Raw genomic sequence first — 24,896 nt, forward strand, 5'->3', positions numbered from 1 at the left:
AGCACGTTCACAGAGTTGTGCAACCATCACCACTATCTAATGCCAGAACATTTTCATCATCCCCCCAAAAACCCATTAGCAGTCAGTCACTGCCCACCCTCCACCCCTAGCCCCAGGCCACCACTGATCTATTTTCTGTCTCTATGGAGTTGACTGAACATTTTATTTAAATGGGATAATACAGTATGTGGTATTTTGTGACTGGCTTCTTTCATTTAGCATAATGTTTTCGAGGTTCATCCATGTTGTAGCAGGTATCAGTACTTCAATTCCTGTTTATGGCCTAATAGTTTTCCATGGTATGAATTTAGCACACTTTGTTTATCCGTTCATAGCTCAATCACCTTTACCATATAGAAGAGGCCCATGCTTCTGCCAGGTTGTTTCTAGGCCACAAAAACAGGCATCTAATTGGGGGTGGGGTGGGGAGGATGGGGTTGGGACCCATTGAATAATGTTGATTTTAGTAATTTTTGGCATTCCGAATTCAAAGAATTTTGATCAGTTTAACTGATCTTTTTAACGCCCATTTTAAAAATGAGAAAATCTCCAAAATATTTGCCACATTTGAAACTTTCAGTTGGGTTGAAAGAATAGAGGTCTGTGGGAGAAAATAGCACTATAGTGTCTGACAGAGCAAAAGGAAACTGCCACGTGGCATGTTTTTCTTGGGTGGATCCTCAAAGAAGAAAGCAAAAGCTGTTTCCTGTGGATTCGTGACAGCAGCAGATTGACCTTGTGTATTCACTTGGTTCATCTGTCTGTCTCAGGTAACAACATACTAGCTTCTCTAATTTATATCCTCTTCATTCACCCTAAACATGGTAAAGGCAACAGAAAAATGAGATGCGTAGATTAGAATAAAATTTACTATTAAATAGATGCTAGTCACTGTAGTAAAATTATTATAAATGATTTTTAAAAAGCACTGTCAGCAAGCTATTTAACATATTTGTATATATCTTTCTATACTTTTTATATGTGTTTACAAACTATAGATCACACTGCTCATAGTTTTCTAATCTGCTTTTCTTACTCAATATACTGAACAACTTTCATGGCAAAAACTTCATCTGCATACAAAAGAAAAAAGGCTTCACAATCCATACTTAACGGTATTTTGTCCAGAAACGTTAGAAACCAATTAGGAAGTGTCTTAGTTTCCTAAGGCCACCATAACAAAGTACTACAAAGTGGATGGCCTTAAAAAACAGAACTTTGCCTAGGCTAGAAGTCAGCCATGTGGATTCCTTCTGTTGGCCTCTTGCCTAGTTTCTAGTGGTTGCTGGCAATCCTTGGCCTTCTTTTGATGCTTGTAGATACATCTGCCTCTGTTGTCACATGGTGCCCCTCCATCTCTCCCTTTTTGTAAGACCCCACTCAGAAGGAATTAGGACACAGACCAACCCTACTCTGGTATTACCTTGCTTGACCCAAATGATAAAAAGAAAAGCCCTATTTCCCCCAAACAAGGTTACATTCACAGGTACAGGGGCTAGGACTTCAGCATACCTTTTCTGGGGGGATACAATTTAATTCATAACAGGAAGGTTTTGTTTTTTGTTTTTTTGCGGGGGGATGGGGTGGGGTGGGGGTGCCCCTTGTATAATACCAAAATTGGTAACAGTATCAAAGTATTCTGAGTATTTGCTAAAGATGAACATGGATGGTAAAGAGTAAGAGCCCCCACCTTAACCATCCCATAACCTTAAAAGTGCTGGTTTTAAGACCAAGCAAAGGTTGCCTGCCGTCACTGCCCAGGTCTCTTGTCAGGGTCACGCCTGGCTGGCACCTCTGCTCGAGTTTTAAAGAGGCTTCTGGGATGTGCAGTGACCCAGTGGGTCCCAATGAAGCCTTCCCCACCGCAGGATATCTGAAGGGTAGTACTTAAACCTAGTAGGAATTTCGGTAGGGCACTGGAACCAGGGACAGGGTGGCCAGCATAGCGCCTGACGCTTAGGGGGTGGGCACCCTAAAAGCCCGCCTTCCAGGCAGGGCACTGAGCTGGGGAAGGCCACTGCTGGCACCGGGGTGAGTCCAGAGTCCCGCCTTGGCCACCCTCCTGCCCCTACCGCCGGGCTGGGCGGAGCTGCGGCCAAAGGTCTGCCAAGCGGACCCGGCAGGGAGGGGTGGCAGCGGGGTGGGGTGGCGGGTCTTTGTTGTCAAGTCCCTATGGAGATGGGGTTGTCTTGCCCCACCCTCTCCCGGGCTGCGGGGCCGGAGAACCTGCTCTCGCTTTTCACTACGCCAGGAAAGAGGAGACAGCCGCAGCGGGACCCAGCTTCTGACCACTTCCCGGAGGTAAAGACCTTGACTTCTTGGCGGCGCATCTTTTGCTTGGGGTCGGAGAGGGCACAGTGCCTAGGCCGGTTTAATTTCTCCACACGGTCTCAGGAGGACATCAAACAGCACTGAGGCAGTCCACTGGCCCTCCTTCTTGACCTTGGGAGACCTCAGCACCTCGGTTATTAACCCAAAAATTCCGAAGTGGCTCCAGAGGGAAACAAAAGCCATCTACGTGTAGGGGCAGATTTGAATTGGGCTCGGCAAGTAAATTCTTCTCTCCTCCAGTCATTTGAGTTAGAAATGAAGTAAAGTTATTGAGCACTTTGGAAAACACTGATTTGCATAGGGCTCCGAACTGGATCACACTAGCTCCCTCCCTCCTCCTGCTGGTTCTCACCCTCTTCCAAAAATGTGTGTGTGTTGGGGAGGAGGGAGGAATGAAGGAGAAATTGAAGGAAGTCCCTTCAGATAAGGTTAGTGGTAAGGGTTAATATGTTAAGATGTGATGAATAGGACAAACCATTAACACAGGAGTCCTTACTAAATGTTTATCTTTTTTAAAAGTATGAATACTGTGCTTTTTAATATATCTTGCCCTAAGTGTCAGAAGAGAATATCCTGACATCATCTGCATGAAAGTTCAGTCCATGCAATTGTATTCAAGCCCGTACAGCCTGTTCTATGATAACTTGACATTTGTGCTCCTAAGGAACCTCAAAAATCGTGTTCTAAAAACAGTTATTTTCAATTGTCTCATATGCACGCGCAAATTGGACAATGAATAAGGAAGGCCGAAGGGGAATTGATGCATTTGAATTATGGAGTTGGCAAAGACAATTGAATATACCATGGACTGCCAGAAGAAAGAACAAATCTGTCTTGGAAGAAGTACAGCCAAAATGTTTCTCAGAAACAAGGATGGTGAAACTTCGTCTCACATACTTCGGACATGTTATCAGGAGGGACCCATTGCTGGAGAAGGACATCATGCTTGGTAGAGGGTCAGCAAAAAAGAGGAAGACCCTCAATGGGATGGATTGACCCAGTGGCTTCAACAATAGGCTCAAGCATAACAATTGTGAGGATGGTGAAGGACCAGGCAGTGTTTCATTCTGTTGTACATAGGGGTCGCTGTGAGTCAGAACCTACTTGATGGCACCTAACAACAACAACAACAACAACAACAACAGGCACTGGCAATTGTCCAGCCATCTTGCCCCTTAATCAGGCTTCGGTTGTCACACAACATTTTTTTTTTTTTCTGTAAGCATACAGGTACAATGTCAATTGCTGAGGTCCTCATCATTATCCCAGTTGTAAAGGATAATCAGTGACTAAATAGAAATTGTATTTTCAAATTAGTCGATAGCAATCATATATCCAATTCAAGTTACACTCACACTTTAGGGAAAATACCAGTATAATTTTAAACTTATTAGTCAATTGCTACCAGTGTGACCTTAGACAATTCTCTTACCTTGTTTTTCTCTTCTGTAATCTAACTCCTAAGGTGAATGAGAGGACTAAGTTAGCTAGCATATAGGAAAGAGACTTATTAGCATAGTGCCAGGGAGAGCGGCCTCTCAAACAGAAATTAAAATGTTAAATACAGTATATATTACATGTCCTCCTCCCCATTTTGGTTTCGTTACTTACTAGGTTTGTTGAATCCAGTTACAAATGGCAAGAGCCACAGATGGGGGTCTCCTTTTTCCCTTCTTGCAACAAACTTTAGAAACATTTAGAGCCTTTTTTTTTTTTTTTTTTTAATAGAACAGGACCCTAGTTTGTATCATGCACACTGGAGTTTCAATTCCAAGTCAAGCACAGGGCTGCAGTAAGTGAGGCAGTAGCTGGACCTTTACTTCCCCAATAGTGACATCCTATTTTGTATTACAACAAGGTAATTCCTAAATGATCACAGAACAACTTCATGGCGTGGTATTTTGGCTTTTGGAAAATGATGCGTATCAGATGAAAAAAGGATGAGAATTTGATTTTATACATTTTAATTTTGAGTCACTCTTGGTATTAGAAGATATCGATGACTTCCAGCGCCAGCAAACACCTCCATGGTGACAGACCCTGAGGCAGAGGACCCAGCTATTATGGGTTAAATTGTGTCCCTCCAAAAGTTATGTTGAGTCCTAACGCTTATACCTATAATTATGGCCCCATTTGGAAATGCGGACTTTCTTTTGTTATGCTATTGAAATCATACTAGAGTTGGGGTGTCTTGTGAAAAGAGCAAAATAGACACAGACAAACAGAAGCGGAAGAGACTATGTGAGGAACTGTCTAAAGGCCAAAGAATGCCCGGGCCTGCCGGTAAGGAAAGGTCATTTTCCAGAGCTGTTGCCCTGATTTGGATTTCTAGCCTCCCAAACTGTGGGACAATAAATTTCTGTTCTTTAAAACTACCCAATTTGTAGTGTTTTTGTTATGGTGGCCCTAAAAAACTAAGACATCTATTCAGCCATGCCTAGATTCCTGGCTCACAGAATCTGTGAGATAACGTTTGTTGTTTTACACTACTGTTTTCACATAATTTGTTACACAGCAATAAATAACTAATACACACTGCGATAGGCTCCACATAGCAAAGATCGAGGGAAATGCTGCATATTGTTTCCCCCGCTAGGAGATTCAACGTAAACGTTAGTGTACAAATGTTTGAAAATTTTCCACAAAATAGAAACATGTTTAATTTTGTTCAGTCAATCATTTCCAAAGCATATTTAACCACAAATCTGGATTTTCTGGGGAAACACCTATTTATATTTTAGACAGATAGCTGCCATTGAGTCAACTCCAACTCTTGACGACCTTGTGTACAACACAACGAAAAGTTGCCTGGCCCTGCGTCATCCTCACTATCACTGTCATGTTCAAGTTTTTCACTGTGGTGGTTGTACCAGTCCAGCTCACCAAGGGTCTCCCTCACTCTTGCTGGCCCTCTGCTTTGTCAAACGTGATGTCCTCCTCCAGCAGTTGGTCCCTCCTGCTGAAATGTCTAAAGCCAGTGGTCAGACGATGCTGTTTTGTGACCCATAATGTTTTCACTGGCTAATTTTTACAGGTAGACCACCAGGCCTTTCTTCCTAGTCTGTCTTAGTCTGAAAGCTCAGCTGAAACTTGTCCACCGTGGGTGACCCTCCTAATATGTGAAGTTGCATCATAGCAACACGCAATCTACCACAGAACAAAAAAGTGACAGATGGGTCCTTTATAGGACTCCTATTTGGAATAAGAAATCATTCCCTTTAAAATGGTAATTGCCAGCAGACACTTCTCCCTGGGCTGAGTAGCTAATCAGCCAATTTGATATCTTAGGTAATGGAAATAATCCTGTGGAAATGATGTAGTTATATGATCTACTGTGCTCATATGTTTAAGCCCGCCAGCAGTGACAGCTACTTTTCTTTCTGTAATGTTCAGCTCATTGTGTAACTCAGTAATCCCTTAACACAGAGGAAAATAACAATCTTGGAACTTGCTAAATAAAAATCCCTTATGTTGGCTTTTGGAGAGATTTCATATAACAACAGCTGGGCATCTTATGAAACTAAGGATTTGTTTTGATTTAATGTTGATTCAGAAGGAGATACTTAATTTCTCACATTGCCACAAAGTTTTTATCTGAACAACCCATTATCATACTGCACTTTCCCAAGATACATCATGGTCTTGCTTTATACGTGAAGAACCTGAGGTTCAGATATTAAATTACTTGTAACATTTCTATTCTGGAGGGACGGAGCAGAGATTCAAATCCGATAACTATGTCATGCTACCTTTCTATCATATTTCTAAAAATGTTTATGTACATGTTTTCCCAATATAATCATTTTAAAAACATGCTTCTCAAGAGAAGGTCCTGGATAGAATGGGAAAAAAATGTAGAACAAAACACAAATTCCTAAAAAAGGCCAGACTTACTGGACTGATGGAGACTAGAGGAACCCCCCAGAATATCACCCTAAGACACCCTTTTAACATGGAACTAAAGCCACTCCCAGAGGTCTCCTTTCAGCCAAATAATAGACTGGCTTATGAAATAAACAATATCATCCATGAGGAATGTGCTCCCTTAAACAAACGATGATAGGAGACAAAATGGTCAATGTTTATCCAACAGCAAAGGTGAAAAGGCAAGGAAGGGCAGGGAAGCTAGATAAATGGGAACAGACCAAACAGCATGGAAACAATGAGAATGCTGACACATTGCAAAAATCATAGCCAATCTCATGGAAACAATTAGTACAAAAATTGTTAAATGGAACCTAATGTGCTGTGTAAACTTTTACCTAAAACATATTTAAAAAAATTAAAAATATGCTTCTATCTCACTGAATGTAATATGAGTAGAAGCACTAGAGACATTTTTGTCTTATTCTCGAATTCTTCTGACTCTCCAGTAAAGTTTTCTTCAGCTACTCAAGGCCACATGGTTATCTTCTTTGAATTTATAGCCACACGTGGTTGGAAGAAACCTGAGAAATTTTTGATGCTTGAATCCCAGCTAGAATATCACTGAGAAGTGGTTATCCAACTTGTGTTTTAATATCTTTAGTAATGAATGAGACCTCCTGAGAGAGATAAAGCTGCTGACATGATGTGTTTTTCCACTTAGATTGAGCCAAAATCTGCCTCTGACCTCACTCATTGTTCTTAGTTTCATCTTCTGGGGATTCACAAACCATGTGTAATTGATTTTATATATGAGAAAAGCCTTCATATAGTTGATGTGTTTGTGTATATAGTGTGAGAAAGGGGTCCAACTTCTTTTTTGAACAGATAATCTGTTTTATATAAATGGAAAAGTCCATTCTGTCCCCACTGATCTGCCATCCATCAAGTGTCTATGTATTTTGGAACTTCTGTTTCACTGGTTTATTTGTCTGTCTCCATTCTAATACCATTATCCTTTTTGAATCCCTTTCTGGATTCAAAAAGGATAATGGTATTATAGAATTCTTACTGCTGTATTCATAAGCAATGTTCTTGTAATTTTCCTTCCTTGTACTCTCCTGAGTTTAGTTATCAACGTTATACTAAGTTCATGAGATGGATCAAGAATTTTAGTAGATTGTATCTTTACAAATATTCCATTCCTCTGTTTGAGGTGGGATTATAGTTTTCTATCCTGTCGAGCTCAGGCATGGCAATATGACATACTTTGGCCAATGAATGTGAGAAGAAGTGACATGTGTCGTTTCCAGGTATAAATTTAAAGAGTCAGCATATGATTCTTCTTGGTCATTTTTCCATGCTTCTAAGAGCATAGAAGTCTGTGTTTATATGGAGTCTCCATTAACCTAGCCCCCCACCTAACTACGAAAAGCAGAGCCCACTTGTCAATCTTCAATGGTCACACATAACTAGCTATAAATAGACTTTGTTGTTTGAAGTTCCTGCTTTTTTTTTTTTTTTCCTGATTGCTAACATAGCATAACCTAGCTGATATAGAAATTGGTTCCAGGAGTGGAGTGCTGTCATAAAAACAGCAATGCGTTCTAAATTATATGGCATCGAAGTCTAGTCTTGTAGCATGAAACTGTCATTGGACACTTGGAAAGATGCAACTCATGTTATGTAGTGGGAAAAACACTGTAAAACTGTAATCTATAATAACTCGAAGTTCAGATCATGTGTCTAATGAGTTTGTGCTTTAGGCAAAGAGGTAAAAAAGGTGTTATTGGGATGAGCTTATCAGTACTGGCTGTATTTACCAAGATATTACAAGAATAGAGGAGCTCAGAAAATATTTGACTGGTTTGCAAGCAGGAATGAAAAGGAACTTAGAGAGCTCTCAAACTCAGGGACTTGCAAGGTTGGAAGATACAACTGATTCACATCATCACCTAGTTAAAAAAAAAAAAACTGAGAAGAACTTTGAGCAACAAATCTGCTTAAAACCCTTTCAAGGTCGGATTATTTTCTGCTTTGAATTTTTTTTTTGGGGGGGGTGGGGGATACCATATGCTTTCATTAACGGAAGCATGCTGAGTCATGGAGTATGTTTAAATTTTTAGTTGGAAATATGGATTTGAGAAATATTATCTGGAACTACATGGTTACCACAGAATATTTAAGGTTCTTGAACCCTATAATTAGTGGTTGCCCATCTTTACCACTGGCCCTTGGTTGCTGATGTTTTTCATGGTACCTCCCATTAGGTTACATGGGGAACCTCTGGTTTTCCAAATATGACAGAACAAAACCAAACCAAACCCACCAGGGCTCCCTAACTATCACACAGAAACCATAAATATGCTTACAAGGCTTATTTAAGGATACAAAAGCCAAGAGACAAGATTTTTACCCAATCACACTTCCTGGTTGCACTGACTTACTTGCAAGTCTCATACCCCAGCTACTTTGCTTCAACTAACATTTCTTTCACCTTTTTCCATTACAAAAGTCCCCACTGGAGGGCAGCAAATACTTTCAGTGGTATAAGTATACTACCAAAAAACCTGAGAGCTGGAAAAAGTGAGTGGTACACCATAGATACCATGGACCATGTTAAAATTCTCTTTAGTGGCAAGGGCCAAGTCAAGAGTATGGCTATGTCGCCATTGTTAGAATTTCTGAATGGAATAAAGTGGCACCCCAGAAAATATTTTACTTGGAAAAGTAACTCAGGAAAAGAAGACTTAGGGTGTGGCTCTTCCTAAGTAAGCCTGATAGGTTCAAAACACCTGCAATTAAATTCAGAGAGAGAGAAAAAAAAAATCTCTAAACAACTGTGGCACATAGAACTGCCTGTGACAAAATAAATAATTTGAAATAGATCTTGAGATTATTTTGCCAAAAGAATCACCAACATGGACTAAAACAAACTGTACTTGTTTGAAATGAAATTTATCATTGGGCCCCAGCCTTCTGCAGCAGGATTTCAGAATTACTATAAACTAGCTCTTCTATATGTCTCTTGTTCTTCCCCTTTACAGCTGGGAATATTTATTGCAGTTATCCTTTCCCTGTTCCAGCATTATATATAGGTATATATACAGTATGTCACTATTAGTCTGAATTGACTCAATGGCACTGGGTTTGGTTTTTGGATATAGTATGTAACAACAAGCACCTTCTAGTTCATAGGTCTTTGGATCAAGAGGAACTATATCTGGACCTATAGAAACCATTGTGACTCATTCTTATCTTCTGGAATCTGAGTTCAAAATATTGATTAGATGTAACTTTGGGGTTGTCTCCCTTAGGGAGTGTATTCTGCATGTGGGAGAGCAAGGGAATTGACCCAAAAGGTGAATTGTGATAGACTGTATTCCTGTTTATGTGCTTGTATAATTCCCTTTAGCATGGGCTGGACCTAGTGACTTGCTTCTATCTGATAAAATATAGTAAAAGTGATGGGATGTCACTTCTGAGACTGAATTATAAAAATACTGTGGCTTCCCTATTGTGTACCCTCCCTTGCTTTCTCACTTGCTCACTCTGATGAAAGCCAGTAGCTATGGGTAAGCTGTCCTGTGGAGAGGATCACATGGCAAAGAAATGAGGGAGCTCTCCATCCACCAGCTACTGAGAACTGAGGCCCTGAATCCAACAGCCCGTGAGGAATTGAGTCCTGCCAACAACCATGGGGATGAGTTTCAGAGCCTTCAGATAAGACTGCAGTCCTGACCAGCACCTTGATTCTGCCTTCTGAGAGACCTTGAGGCAGAGGTACATCTACGCTGCATCTGAACTCCTGATTCTCAGAAGCTTTAAGATAATAAATGTTTGTTATTTTGCACTACTAAATTTTGGGGCAATTTGTTATGCAGCGATATTTAACTAATAAAACCAAAACCAAGCCAGTTGTCATCAAGTCTATTCCAATCCTTGATGACCCCATGTGCTACAGAGTAGAACTGCTCCATAGATTTTTCAAGGCTGTGACTTTTCGGAAGCAGATCACCAGGCCTTTCCTCCAAGGCACCTTTGGGTGTGTTTGAACTGCCAACCTTTTTGTTAGTAGTCAAGCACTTAACTGTGCCATTTAGGGATTCTGAAGATAACTAACACATTAGCCTAATTTTTCCTTACATCCTCTGACTTGTGTCCCCAAAAGATAGGCAGGGTGGAATAAGAAGTTTCTTCAAGCACTTCAGATTCTTGCTTTCTGGGGAATGAAAAAGTTAGTCTTCCTGGCTGATAAAAAATAACACCAATTCCTTAGTCATTAATAGCACTTCCTGAAATTTTTCTTTTTGCCCCCATTTTCCTAGTAAAGTAAAAGCAACTCTGATTTGGATTCAGATTTGGACGAGGGCAGGATACTTACAATAATTTGCCATTCATGAACTTCCTGTGTGTATTTGTATGGATTATCTTTCATGAACCTATATATGTTGTTGTATGCCATTGAATTGATTCCAACTCATAGCTACCCTATAGAGCAGAGTAGAACAGCCCCTTAGGGTTTCCTAGGCTGTAATCTTTATAGGAGCAGATTGCCAGATCTTTTCTCCTATGGAGTGGCTGGTGGATTCGAACCACAGACCTTTTGGTTAGCAGCCAAGCACTTAACCATTGCACTACCAGGCCTTCTTTGAAATATATGAATTCTAAAAATGAATTGATGTAATTCCTGTAAGGACAACATTAATATATTGGCTGTTTCCAGGTGACCTTAAATATCTATTGAAATGAACCTGTAGTTTCTGAGACTGAAAGAAAATCATTTGCTGAGATGTCATTTGGGGAGTCTCCCGGGAAAACCCTGGAAATGGAGAGCTTCCACACAAGATTCAGTGCCTGGACACCTTTTAGCAACAAGTCATTAAATAGACAGGTGAGTTATACACTCTAGAATAAGACAAATTTAACTTATATGTTTAATTTTACTCTGATCTAGAGGGTCTCATGTTGCCATATTTTAAAAAAATTCTCTAAAGAATTTCATTTTTGACTCTGTTTCTTTAAGCAAAAATAAACCTAGATTTGTCTGCCTCAAAGACAGTCTCTTCTCACTCAACTCCTACTTTACAAGAGGCTCACGACCTGTCACTCCTTTCACTCTATATCCCCAGGATCAAAATGGAGACCTGCAGGACACACACTGGGTTGCTGTGATGGGGGAGGAGAGAAGAGAAACGTGCTTTTGGTGGTGGTGGTTGGGAGGGAATATTAAGGTATATTTCTCAGTGTGCTTCCTTCATCCTCTCTTCCCTCTTAAGCCAACTGTACGGTTCCATGTGGCCTGAGGGTGTCCCCTCCTTTGAAAAATAATGCAGGAAGTGGTCACTGAATGGCATAGGGCAGTTCTGCCAGACCTTAATGGAGAAGGCCAGCTGGGTCCTTAGAGTTCACATGTAGTTCAGGCCTGTTCACAAAGGAAGGAGACTAGCCAGGGCTGGGGCTAAAGCCTGACCTGGTAATAAATGCATTGAGCTTGTGTATGTTCATTTGAGCAAAGCTGGACTGAAATGCAGGTTTGGGGGGATGCAGGTTGTTGGTGTTTGTCTTTTCTGAGACACAATTACAATGGCTACTTAGCAATATTTATGGACTTTCAGTTGGGCAAGTTCTATGAAGATTCAGGGCTGTGGGTTAGTAAAATAATAACCTACCTCAAATGGTCCTGTTTTCACAATGAAATGAACGTAGCCTGTATGTGTTTTCAAGATTAAATGTATGGAATATGTATTTCCCCAGGCCACATTAAGTAGAAACAAGAGCCAGGAATCATTACCTCTTTGTTTTCCGGAGAGGGCCCTCTGTAATTACATCCCCTGACAACCTTTCCCACCAGCCCACCCGACAAGCCCAGGCACGTCTGTATCCCAGGATAAAAACAGTTTAAGCTGACGCAGAGACCCCCACTACATATGTGAAAGTGCTTTGTTAACTTAACGTGCTGTGCAAACATTAGCTGTCAGATTGTTAGCAGATTGCCTCAGGATTGCTTAGCAACTAGGACTATATTGCACTGTATAGCAAAATGTTTTTTGTTCTTATAGCTCTTTCAGGAAAGAGTTGCCCTTATAAGTCATTGGTTTGACCTCTGGACTAACAAGCAACGCCGAGAATTCTTATTCACGATTTTTTTACGATGCACTAAGTCACAATTAAGGTAAAAGTAGCCTGATGACACAGTTATCATTGTTTCCTAAAGAAAATAAAATTCAGTAAAATGCTACATAACATTTAAGGGTTTTTCCTCCCTAGGAAAAAAAATTAAGCGATTGGTATTTTAAAGTCTACAGTCAGGCTCTTCAAGTGCTGCTTCTTCCTTGGGGGTGAAATGAAGCTTTGGGGGTCTTTAATACCTCCATGCCACGGAGGGCTTTTTAGCTTTTGCAAAAACTTGTAAATTGCTTTAGCCACTGAATTTTTAATATTCTGTTAGTACAGTCCATTCTCCTTGGAACTACCAGACAGACACTATATCCCAAATGGATGTCTGGTACATACCGTAAGTGTTCCATAAATATTTGTTAAATGAATGGCTAGATCTGAAAATACATGAGAAGTGATGCCGCCAACACATTTAGGAATATGGGCGAGACTTGTATAACAGTGGTCCATGATTGTGGATAGGTCCTTGCTCTAATCCTTCTTGTTGCCACTTGTGGTTATGCTTGTAATTTACTTTGAAACACTTCAGCACAGACAGTGTGACATTTGACTGTGTTAGCTGAAATTATACCTAGAGGCAGACAGTACCCTGATCAGGAATTTATACTCCAAAGTATTATTTAGCACAATATTGGAAAGGTCATAGTATCTTCATTATCACCACTTTACTAATAAAACCAAAACCAAACTCATTGCCATTGAGTCGATTCCTATTCATAATGACCCTGTAGGATAGAGTAGAACTGCCCCATAGGATTTCCAAGGAGTGGCTAGTGGATTCGAACTGCCCTCCTTTTGGTTAGTAGCCGAGCTCTTAACTACTGCGCAACTGGGGTTCCACTTTACTAATAACATAGGAAATATCAGAAATTAGTTGTTATCAGAGCAATCAGTGACTTGTTAACTAGTCAGATGAATGTTAGAAATAGGCTGTCTTTGGTAAAATTAAAAAAGTATTCAAGATGTCTGGGTTGGCAAAAATATTCTAGAGAACTCTCTGGCATGCCTATACCTTATAGAAGAATTCAGCCAAGCCTGTAGCAGGTGCCTGTCAGGATAGTGCTGTAGGCTTCATCTCCAAATAAACAACCTTGTGTCAGACTGGAAGACTCCTGGTAGCCTGAGGTCAACAACAAAGACAACAGAATTCTGTTTCTGGACTATCATTTGAATTGAATGAAACTTTGACCCAAAAGGCAGAGAGCTGGGACTTCACTAAGCCTACAGAGAAGACTGCATGGAGTGATTTGGGCTTATTATATTTGTTTGTTGCTGTTGTTAGGTGCCATTGAGTCAGTTCCATCTCATAGCAACCCTATGCACATCAGAATGAAACACTGCCCGGTCCTGCGCCATCCTTACAATCGTTATGCTTGAGCTCATTGTTGCAGCCACTGTGCCAATCCACCTCATTGAGGGTCTTCCTCTTTTCCGCTGACCCTGTACTCTGCCAAGCATGATGTCCTTCTCCAGGGACTGATCCCTCCTGACAACATGTCCAAAGTATGTAAGATGCAGTCTTGCCATCCTTGCTTCTAAGGAGCATTCTGGTTGTACTTTTTCTAAGACAAATTTGTTTGTTCTTTTGGCAGTCCATGGTATATTCAATATTCTTCACCAAGGCCACAATTCAAAGGCATCAATTCTTCTTCGGTCTTCCTTATTCATTGACGAGCTTTCACATGCATATGATGTGATTGAAAATACCATGGCTTGGTCAGGCATACCTTAGTCTTTAAGATGACATCTGTGCTCTTCAACACTTTAAAGAGGTCCTTTGCAGCAGATTTACCCAATGCAATGCGTCTTTTGATTTCTTGACTGCTACTTCCATGGCTGTTGATTGTGGATCCAAGTAAAATGAAATCCTTGACGGCTTCGATCTTTTCTCTGTTTATCATGATGTTGCGCATTGGTCCAGTTGTGATGATTTTTGTTTTCTTTATGTTGAGGTGCAATCCATATTGAAGGCTGTGGTCTTTAATCTTCATTAGCAAGTGCTTCAAGTCCTCTTCATTTCAGCAAGCAAGGTTCTGTCATTTGCATAAAGCAGGTTGTGAATGAGCCTTCCTCCAACCCTGATGCCCCGTTCTTCTTCATATACTCCAGCTTCTCGGATTATTTGGTCAGCATACAGATTGAATAGGCCTGGTGAAAGAATACAACCCTGATGCACACCTTTCCTGACTTTAAACCAATCAGGATCACCTTGTTCTGTCTGAACAACTGCCTCTTGATCTATGTAAAGGTTCCTTATGAGCACAATTGTTCTGGAATTCCCATTCTCCGCAATGCTATCCATAGTTTGTTATGATCCACACAGTCATATGCCTTTGCATAGTCAATAAAACACAGGTAAACACCCTTCTGGTATTCTCTGCTTTCAGCCAGGATCCATCTGACATCAGCAATGATATCCCTGGTTCCACATCCTCTTCTGAAACCAGCCTGAATTTCTGGCAGTTCCCTGTCAATATACTGCTGCAGCCGTTTTTGAATGATCTTCAGCAAAATTTTGCTTGCATGTGATATTAATGATATTGTTCTATAATTTCCACATACGGTTGGATCACCTTTCTTGGGAATAGGCATAAATATGGATCTCTTCCAGTCAGTTGGCCAGGAAGCTGTCTTCCCTATTTCTTGGCATAGACGAGTGAGCACCTCCAGTGCTGCATCTGTTTGTTGAAACATCTCAATTGATATTCCATCGATTCCCAGAGCCTTGTTTTTTGCCAATGCCTTCAGAGCAACTTGGACTTCTTCCTTCAGTATCATCGGTTCCTGATCATATGCCACCTCTTGAAATGGTTGAACATCGGCTAATTCTTTTTGGTATAATGACTCTGTGTATTCCTTCCATCTTCTTTTGATGCTTTCTGCGTCGTTTAATATTTTCCCTGTAGAATTATATTTGTTTAGTGAAGCTAAATTAGGTGTTAGTTGCTTTCATTATAACCTGGTGGTGAGGTTGTGGGAAAGGCTAACCTTCAAACTTCATAGGTGGTTACTGAATAGTATCTATAAGTTGTGATGACCAAATTGGCTTATGTTAGTTTGTAATACTTGCCTCCCACCCTTTGTTACACTTCTTCCTGCCCATCTCTTTTGGTCAGCCATTTCTTCATGTCCACTTACTCACTCACTTCTGTTGTCAGCTTACAGCTGTGGTTGCATAGAGGATTGTTAACTGAGTCTCCCTGATGGAGTCACTGGAGAGAGAGATACATTCCTGGCTGTGTTTGAAGAGGCTGCAAAGACAGATCACAGAAAAATAGGCACTTAGGTGAAGGCTTATAAAGCTTTTTATGGCAGACATTGGCTAGGTTTCCTTTTATTCAAACACTGCAGCTTTCAAGATAAGAAAATAACTAATCACATCTGGAATCACTTTGTGGAATGCCATGTTACAGTCTTACGTGTCATATACCAAGCAATTTTAGCTGTAACCACTGGAGGTCATTAGAGATCTTGTGGTATATTTTGAGGCCGATTGTATCTTTTCACCATACTTAATCTGTATGCTGAGCAAATAATGTGAGAAGCTGGACTATATGAAGAGGGCTGTAGCATCAGGATTGGAGGAAGACTCAGTAACAACCTGCGTTATGCAGATGACACAGCCTTGCTTGCTGTAAGTGAAGAAGACTTGAAACACTTACTTATGAAGATCAAAGACTACAGCCTTTAGTATGGATTACACCTCAACATAAAGAAAAAAAAAACCTCACAACTGGACCAATAAGCAACATCATGATAAATGGAGAAAAGACTGAAGTTTGCAAGGATTTCATTTTCCTTGGATCCACAGTCAATGCTCGTGGGAGCGCATTGGGCAAATCTGCTGCAAAAGACCTCTAAAAAGCAAAGATGTCACTTTGAGGACTAAGGTGTGCCTGATCCAAGGTAAGGTATTTTCAATCACCTTACATGGTTTCAAAACCTGGACAATGAATAGGGAAGAAGGAAGAAGAATTGATCCCTTTGAGTTATGGTGTTAGCAAAGATTATTATACCATGGACTGCCAGAAGAACAAACATAACTGTTTTGGGAGAAGCAGAGCCAGAATGCTCATTAGAAGTGGGGATGGCAAGACTTTGTCTCAATATGTACTTTGGACGTGTTATCAGGAGGGATCAGTCCCTAAGGAAGGACATCATGCTTGGTAAAGTATACAGTAAAGGAAAAAGAGGAAGACCCTCAAGGAGATGAATTGACACAGTGTCTACAACAATGGGCTCAAACATAGCAAAGATTGTGAGCATGGTGTAGGACTAGGCAGCGTTTCCTTCTGTCATAGATAGGGTCACTATGAGTCGGAATTGACGCAATGGCATTGAGTCCATTCTGACTCATTTGTCGTTGTGTGCCATTGAATTGACTCCAACTTATAGTGACCCCATAGGACAAAGTAGAACTGCCCCATAGGGTTTCCTAGGCTGTAATCTTTACGAGAAGGAGCCGTGGTGGCACAGTGCTGAACAAGAAGTCAGTGGTTTGAACCCACCAGCCACTCCATGGAAGAAAGATTTGTTGGTCTGCCTCCATAAAGATTTATAGCCTTGGAAACCCTAAGGAGCAGTTCTACTCTGCCCTATAGGGTTGGTATGAGTCTGAATCAACTCGATGGCAATGGGTTTGGGTATTTAATCTTTACAGGGGAATCCTGATGGCACAGTGGTTAAGTGTTGGCATGCTAACGAAAGGTCGGCAGTTCAAGCCCACTAGCCATTCCACGAGAGAAAGAAGTACCAGTTTACTTCTGTAAAGATTACAGCCTTGGAAACCCTATGGGGAAGTTCTACTCTGCCCTACAGGGTTGCTATGAGTAGAAATCAACTCGACGGCAATGAGTTAATCTTTACAGGAGCAGGTCGCATGTCTTTTCTTCCCTGGAGCAGCTGGTGGAATTGAACTGCCAAACTTTCGGTTAGCAGCTGAGTGCTTAATCATTGTGCCACCAGTGCTCCTTAGATTAACATTAGACCTGACATTTTGTCACTGGAAATTACATCCTGAATTCTTCTTTCACTCAGAAAAAAATATGAAACTAGAGTGTTGAGTGAAATTGCTTTGTTTGATAGCAGTTGTGTTTCTGCAAAGAGATGTACCTATTTCATAGTTTCATGAAGCTGTTATTACATATTCTGGGCTGCTGATTACAGGGGAAATTACATATTAACTTCTGAACTCTAGATTTGGCATGGTGAACCTATCTTTAATCTGTAGTGATGGTTGCTGTTGTTGAATATTAGTTCATTCTCAAAGTCTGCTTAAGTCTTTAATATACATTTTCCTCCCATCACTTTTGGTCTGCCATTTCTTCTTTCCTACAGAGACCTACCAACACCAAACGTAGTAGAGTGGCAGGAATCTAATCCAGTTGAGCTGTGCTTAATTTTAGTTAAATCTACAAGCCCAGCTCAGTTTTTTTTTCCTTTTTGATTGAAGTTAGTACAATCAAATTTTAAAAATATCTCTGTTAAGATATAATTCACACACAATAAAATTCACCACTTAAAGAGTGCAGTTCAATGGTTTTAATACATTCACACGGTTGTGCAAGGATCACCACAATCTAAGTTTGAGACATTTTCATCACCCCAAAAAGAAACTCCACAGCCATTAAGTAATCACTCCCTATCTTTCCCTTCCCCCTGCCCTAGGTACTCAGTCACTAATCTACTTTCTGTCTCTACACATTTACCTAATCTGGACTTTTCATATCAATGGAATCATACAATATTTGGTCTGCTGTGACTGCCTTCTTTCACTTAGCATAATGTTCTCAAGGGTCATCCATTTTTTTTGCATATATGAGTACTTCGTTCCTTTTTATTGCCAAATAATATTCCATTGTCTGGATATTCCACATTTTATTTACCCATTCATCAGTTGAGTAGACACTTGAGTTGTTTCCACCTTTTAACTATTGAGAATAGTGCTGCTATGAATATCTGTGTGCAAGTTTTTATATATGGGTGTTTTTATTTCTCATGGGTGTATACCTGGGAGTGAAATTGCTGAGTCATATGGTAGCAGTGCAATTATCCTTTAATTATTAAATTTTTCTTTTGAATCATGTTTTTTTTTTTCCCTTAGTCCTGTTCCCCCATAACTGTGAATAAACTTGTTAATGAGAGAAGTTAGCATTATTTCAATGCCTGAAATCTTTACATATAAACTGGCCTGTATTTGTGCAATACCTTTTTCAAGTCAGAGAAGCCATTGTTTTAGGTATTTAATAATTTCTGAACAACTTTGTTTTATTTCAGGCAGTTACAGTAATAAAGCTTAAACAGGATATTACAGGATTGGGAAATACGTTGTCATAATTTTCTTTAAAAGTTTCCATTTAACCTCTAATCTCTATGAGATATATAGATACCTATGATTTTTCTTTTCTGTCCTGATTATTCCATTTGTCAAGTTTTAAGATTTCTTAAATGGAATTTTATGATATTTAAGACATTTTTCAAAGTTCAGCTTCCTAAATGATCCTTCTGACAAACTCTCCCTCTCATCTCAACTCAAATGTCACCTCTCCCGGGAAGCCCTCCATCATGGCATTTCCCCCAATACATTATGATTATAGGTCCACATATCTAATGTAGTTTCCAGCAGTGTCTTTACCCTGAAACTTGACTAGGTTGGCCTTTCCTGTGACTCCTTAAAGGAAACCGAGGTGTTTGTGTCTGTCAGGGTTGGAGAAACATAGGAGAAGTTTGAATCAGTCTTCTTGCCACACTGGTGGAACCAGTTTCAAACTGCCTCTGCTCAGCAGGTAACACTTTATACAAAGGCCTTTATTCCAGGGCTGGAGCTGTTCAAACTTGTAGCTTTCCTAGGTGGGTGGGGCAGCATTTCAGGCAAGTGCATTCCAAGAGAAGGATAAATTGTCTTGTGCTTGTGTGCACGTTGGGGAAGAAAAAGATCACAAACAGCCCATGAAGGGTGAACTAATGTCACTCGTCAACATCAGAGCAGACTAGAAATTGGAATGGCAGGCAGAAAAATGTACCAGTAAATGTATATACATATATATATAGTTTTTATTTTTTTAATAATTTTTATTGTGCTTTAAGTTTACAAATCAAGTCATTCTCTCACATAAAAACTTATATACACCTTGCTACATACTCCCAATTACTCTGCCCCTAACGAGACAGCCTGCTCTCTCATTCCACTCTCTCTTTTTGTGTCCATTTTGCCAGCTTCTAGCCGCCCCCCATCCTCTCATCTCCCCTCCAGGCAGGAGATGCCAATACAGTCTCAAGTGTCCACCTGATCCAAGAAGCTTACTCCTCACCAGCATCCCTCTCCAACCCATTGTCCAGTCCAATCCATGTCTGAAGAGTTGGCTTTGGGAATGTTTCCCATCCTTGGCCAACAGAAGGTCTGGGGGCCATGACCACCGGGGTCCTTCTAGTCTCAGTCAGACCATTAAGTCTGGTCTTTTTATGAGAATTTGGAGTCTGCATCCCACTGTTCTCCTGCTCCCTCAGGGGTTCTCTGTTGTGTTCCCTGTCAGGGCAGTCATCGGTTGTAGCTGGGCACCATCCAGTTCTTCTGGTCTCAGGATGATGTAGTCTCTGTTTCATGTGGCCTTTTCTGTCTCAGTAAATGTCTGTTTAAGAGAGGACACCTTCTGGCCCCCACTCGTCTTTCAGTACACCCACCCACTTTATTCAACAGCCTCTGGAGGGACTGAGTTGAGAATATCTCTCTCAGTTATGTCTACAAGAAAATCTAGTTTACAATTTCTCAGAGACAACATACTTCTGGGTTAATTTTGACAGAACAGCCACATCAACCTGGTTTACTGAACATACATTTGAGAGGAGACTGTTTCTGTGTGGAGGTGGTGGCGGGGGGAGCATTCAAAGATTTACTGTACATGTGTATCTAAAATTAGTTTCCTCATTATCCAAGATAAGTCTAGAAATCTGGATCACCCTTACATTTCCTTCTTCCAAAGCCCAGTATTCTGGACACGTTCCTGTTTCCTCAGATAAATCAGTTGGTTATGGGTAACCATATTAAATATTAGTATTAGTTGTTGGGATGATTTTAGGGGTGGATGAAGCTAAGAAAGAAAGAAAAATTTTTAAATTTAAAAGGAAAGAAGAAACCAAACCCCAAAGCTGCTTTATTGGTTGGTGGGAGGGGGAAGGAGAGGGAGAGAGAGTGGATGGTAGAAAGGTCATTGGCAAGATCCATGCGCTTGAAACTCTCATTTTTCATTTTGTGAATAAGCAGTGCTGCCGCTACCCTTTTAAAATGTTCAACTTCTCTTTATAGCACTTAGCACTACCTGCCATTATGTGATATATATAGATATATATATCTACTATGTGTCTGACCATTTGTCACACTGCAGTGGCTTGTGTGTTACTGTGAGACTGAAGTTTTACCACTGGTATTTCAAATACCAGCAGGGCCACCCTTGGACAGGTTTCAGTGGCACTTCTAGGCTAAGACAGAGTAGGAAGAAGGACCTAGCAGTCTGCTTCTGAAAAAATTGGCCAATGAAAACCTTATGAATTGCAGTGGAACATTGTCTGATGTAGTGCCAAAAGATGAAACCCTCAGGTTGAAGACACTCAAAATATGACTGGGGAACGGTTGCCTCCTCAAACTAGAGTTGGCCTTAATGACTTGGATGGAGTCAAGAGTTCAGGACCTTCATTTGTTGATGTGGCACGACTCACAATGAGAAGAAACAGCTGCAAACGTCCATTAATAATTGGAACATGGAATGTACGAAGTATGAATCTAGGAAAATTGGAAGTTGTCAAAAATGAAATAAAACACATAAACATCGATATCCTAGGCATTAGTGAGTTGAATGGACTGGCATTTGCCATTTTGAATTGGACAATCATATGGTCTAGTATGCCAGGAATGACAAATTGAAGAGGAATGGCGTCACATTCATCATCAAAAAGAACATTTCAAGATCTATCCTGAAGTACAATGCTGTCAGTGATAGGATAACATCCACACACCTACAAGGAAGACGAGTTAATATGTACGTTGTGGTTCAGACCTCCGGAACTTTTGAGCTTACTGACTGGTGTAAGCACGTCCACTGTAGGATCTGAGGTTCGTTAAGAGGAATGGGGTCAAATGTCTGAAACATCATGATGTTCACAGCTGCTAGGCGATTTTGAATGAACCTGGTAAGACAGTTTAAGAGGCAGGGCGAAAACAGACAGATTAGTAAAAGAATAATCAATGGAGTAACAAGAGGCCAGAGCCACAACAGGGAAGTTATCTATGTCCACCAATCAGAAAGTGTTTCTCCAGCAGTGGGTAGGTGAAGGGGACTCGTCCAGCTGGCGATTTGTTCTAAGTTGTAGAGATTGACTTCTACTTCATGGCTGGTGTTTATCCAGGTGCAGCAGGAGTTATTGGCTATGGTGCAGACCCCCACTTTCTTCAGTTAAGATATAGTCAAGGGCAATACAGTAGTCCATTACAACCCAAACAGGGAATTTAAGGAAGTTTGCTGGGCTTTTATGGCTCAGCTGGTAGTTTTGGAAAGGATGTGAATAGTTTCTGTTATGCCTAACATGGCGTCTTGAAGAGCTGCAAGCTGAGGAAAAATTCGAATGATAAACCAGCCATTGCCAGTTTCAGTTGTGGGATTATTCCTGTTCCAGTTAAGTCCCGTCCATCTTCGTCAGAGTTGTTTGAGGCTTGGGTTTGTCTTTTTTTCCTCTGGGAGTTAGTAGGTGGTTTCATTAGCACAGTGAGGTGAAGTGAGATCCGTTGTGGCTTCTGATCATTGTGGGCAGACTGAACCTGGGAATGATTTTTATTAAGGAGTGTTTTGTAGCTTCTGATGTTTTCTCTGTTTTATAAGGGCTATTTATGAAAATCTATTGTTGCTCTCCGTTCAGCTGTTTGTTTGAGATCTCTAATAGTGTAATTTGGGACTGTTTTTGGAAGTTATATAGGGTTAAGTCTGGATCTGAAATGGGCTGGTGGAACAAGTCCAGCTGACTGGATAGACTTCTTCGTAGTTTGGAGGCAGCCTTGAGCCAGCTTACCCTGGGGGTTTGTCGGTAACAGGCTGGCTGGGTTCAGGGTAGAAGTTACCTTGAGTGTGACCTCCGGATTGTCGAGGAGCTGAGCTTGGTAGCGGGCCATTTGGCCTGCTGTGAGCCAGAGCCTGCCTTTCCGTTTTAGTATGGTGAGAACTGCATGAGGCACAAACACAGTCACAGGCAGACCTTAGGTAAACTTTTCAGCTTCAGCTAAAAGGAGGCAAGTCGCTGCTACCGTTCTAAGACAGGCTGGCCATCCCTGAGGGACTGGATCTAGAAGTTTAGAAAAATATGCTACCGGTCTTTTTCAAGGACCCAGTTGTTAAGACCCTTGTTGCAACTTCCCCTCGGCCTGGCTCCAGACTGGTGGGTTAACAGCATTTATAATTTCTTCTGGTATTTCAGGGGAGGACTCCATGCGGCTAGGGCATAAAGCTAACCGGGAGGCTTGGAGTGTCCGTCTGTTTTCAGGTGGGACCTGCAGGCTGTTTTCCTTCCGAAAAGCTATCTGAGCATTTAGTTTTGATAGCAGATCCCATCCAAGCAACGGGATAGGACATTCTGGCAAATATAGGAAGCTATGAGTCAAGGAGGTTTCTCCTACCTGACATTCCATAAGCTGTAGAAAGGGTCTTGTAGAAGGCTTCCCTGTTACCCTGACTACTTTCATAGTTTGGGGAGAAAGTGATCCTTTCAGGTGATTCAAAACAGAATAGGTCGCTCCTGTATCAACAAGAAAATCTACAAGGTTTTTTCCCGCCTTTAATGTAACCAGGGGCTTGGTAGATGAAACTTGGAGGTGGGTGAATGGCCCCGGTCCTCATCGGTCTGAATCTTCAGGATGGGCAGATTGAAACATCTCAGCGGCAACTGGGCTTTGGCTGGGTTTCTGGTTCAGACATTCCTTCTCTCAGTGACCCTCCTGTTTACAACAAGTATACTGATTTTGGCCTAGTGGGGTAGGCTTCTTGACAATGCCCAGGGGAGTTGTTCTTCAGACGGACTTGTTGGCCTGGTTCAAAAGGCCCCCAAGCCAGAGCTGCTGTGAGGAAAGTTGCTTGCTGTTTGAATTTCTGGGTTTCTTTCTTTTCCTAGACCTAGTCTTTTTTGGTATACACTTTAAAGGCTATTTCAACTAATTGTGCAAGGCTCAGAGCTAGACTCACCTCAGCCTTTTGTAACTTCTTTCTAATGTCTACTGCACTTTGCCCAATGCATACCATGTTTATCATTTTTGCATTCTGTCTGCATTTTGCATTTTCTGGCTCTACATCTGTATATTGTCAGAATGCAGCAAAAATTCTTTCAAGGAAGGTAGATTGATTCTCAGCTGGTCCTTGATGGACCTCATAGACCTTATTTATATTTTTTTGTTTTGGAGCACCTCCTTTCAACCCTGCGATAAGACAACTCTGAAAATGGTTGAGCCTGCCATTTCCCAGAGTGTCATTAGAGTCCCAGCCAGGCTCAGAAGAAGGTAGTGCTAAATCAAGGTAGTGCTAAATCAAGCTGATGGAGGTGCTCTGCTTCTTTCCTGGCATATCCTAAGACTAATCTCTGCTGCTCCAGGCTCAAAAGAATATTCAAGAATGCCTGACAGTCAGCCCAGGTAGGGCAATGGGTGGCAAAAATGGAAGTAAAAAGACCTGCCATATGTTTTGGGTCCTCTTGATAAGGAGGGAGATTGTTTTTCCAATTGAACAAATCAGATGTAGAGAATGGAGTGTGTACCCAGATTAATCCCAGGATTCTATTTTCCTCCTGTCTGGTAGGAACTTGTCTTGGTGGATAATGCCCTGTTGCCTGTTGTCCTGTTTTGGGTAGGGAAGTCCCCTGTCCAAAAGTTGCGCCACCTCACATGTGTATTAAGGAAACCATTTCTGAGGTTGGCTCAGCCATCCCAGGCTCAGCCATCCCAGGCGGTTCCAGCAAATACAAGAGTGGGGCTGATGGCGGAGGAAGAGGGGAAAGATCATCTTCCCCTGGGAAATCAGAGACCTTTTTTCTCTTTACCTCAGTTTTAACCATAATTTTACATTGCTTTTGAATGTTTTTATTGTTATAAAAAAATTGTTATACAAGGACATAAAGGCATCAACATACATTTTCTCATTACATTTACCCTCCCGAGTGCAAAACAAATCTAACTGGAGAATAGTATTATAATTTAGGGAACCATTTTGGAGCCAATGTTCCCCGTCAGCCAGCTGATATTGTGGCCATGCAATGATGCAGAAAAACTTCATCCTATCTTTTTTCATAGGATCATAACTAAAAAAATCCCAATCAGTTAGGATGCATCCTAGGGGACTGCACTTTGGTATATCTTGTGTGTTCCTCATACCTGAGCCTAGGCCAAAACCAGAAAAACCAGGACCTAGGCTAAAACCAGAAAAACCAGGAGTACTAAAACCACAATGATCAACGTGCAACAAGGGTTTCTTACGATTGGAACAGTATCAGCCTCA

The 24,896-nt window shown here is 41.1% G+C and overlaps 1 protein-coding gene across 9 annotated transcripts in view; it reads left to right on the forward strand.

Moving 5' to 3' along the window:
• Positions 1-2,155: 2,155 nt before the first annotated feature.
• The window catches only part of ECT2L (epithelial cell transforming 2 like), a 79,173-nt gene continuing 56,432 nt past the window's right edge, over positions 2,156-24,896 (forward strand). For 2 of the 9 annotated variants that reach the window (XM_049902164.1, XM_049902194.1), the window contains exons 1-4: positions 2,156-2,301; positions 9,758-9,978; positions 10,922-11,089; positions 12,258-12,370. In XM_049902164.1, coding sequence (XP_049758121.1) covers positions 10,988-11,089; positions 12,258-12,370 — 215 coding nt within the window. In that variant the 5' untranslated portion in view covers positions 2,156-2,301; positions 9,758-9,978; positions 10,922-10,987. Of the gene's footprint in view, positions 2,302-9,757; positions 9,979-10,921; positions 11,090-12,257; positions 12,371-12,399; positions 22,795-24,896 lie in introns of those variants that run through there. The other 7 variants (XM_049902183.1, XM_049902246.1, XM_049902174.1 and 4 more) reach the window with 7 other exon arrangements.

The sequence above is a fragment of the Elephas maximus genome, chromosome 1 (genome assembly GCF_024166365.1).
Source record: "Elephas maximus indicus isolate mEleMax1 chromosome 1, mEleMax1 primary haplotype, whole genome shotgun sequence".
Classification (NCBI taxonomy): domain Eukaryota; kingdom Metazoa; phylum Chordata; class Mammalia; order Proboscidea; family Elephantidae; genus Elephas; species Elephas maximus.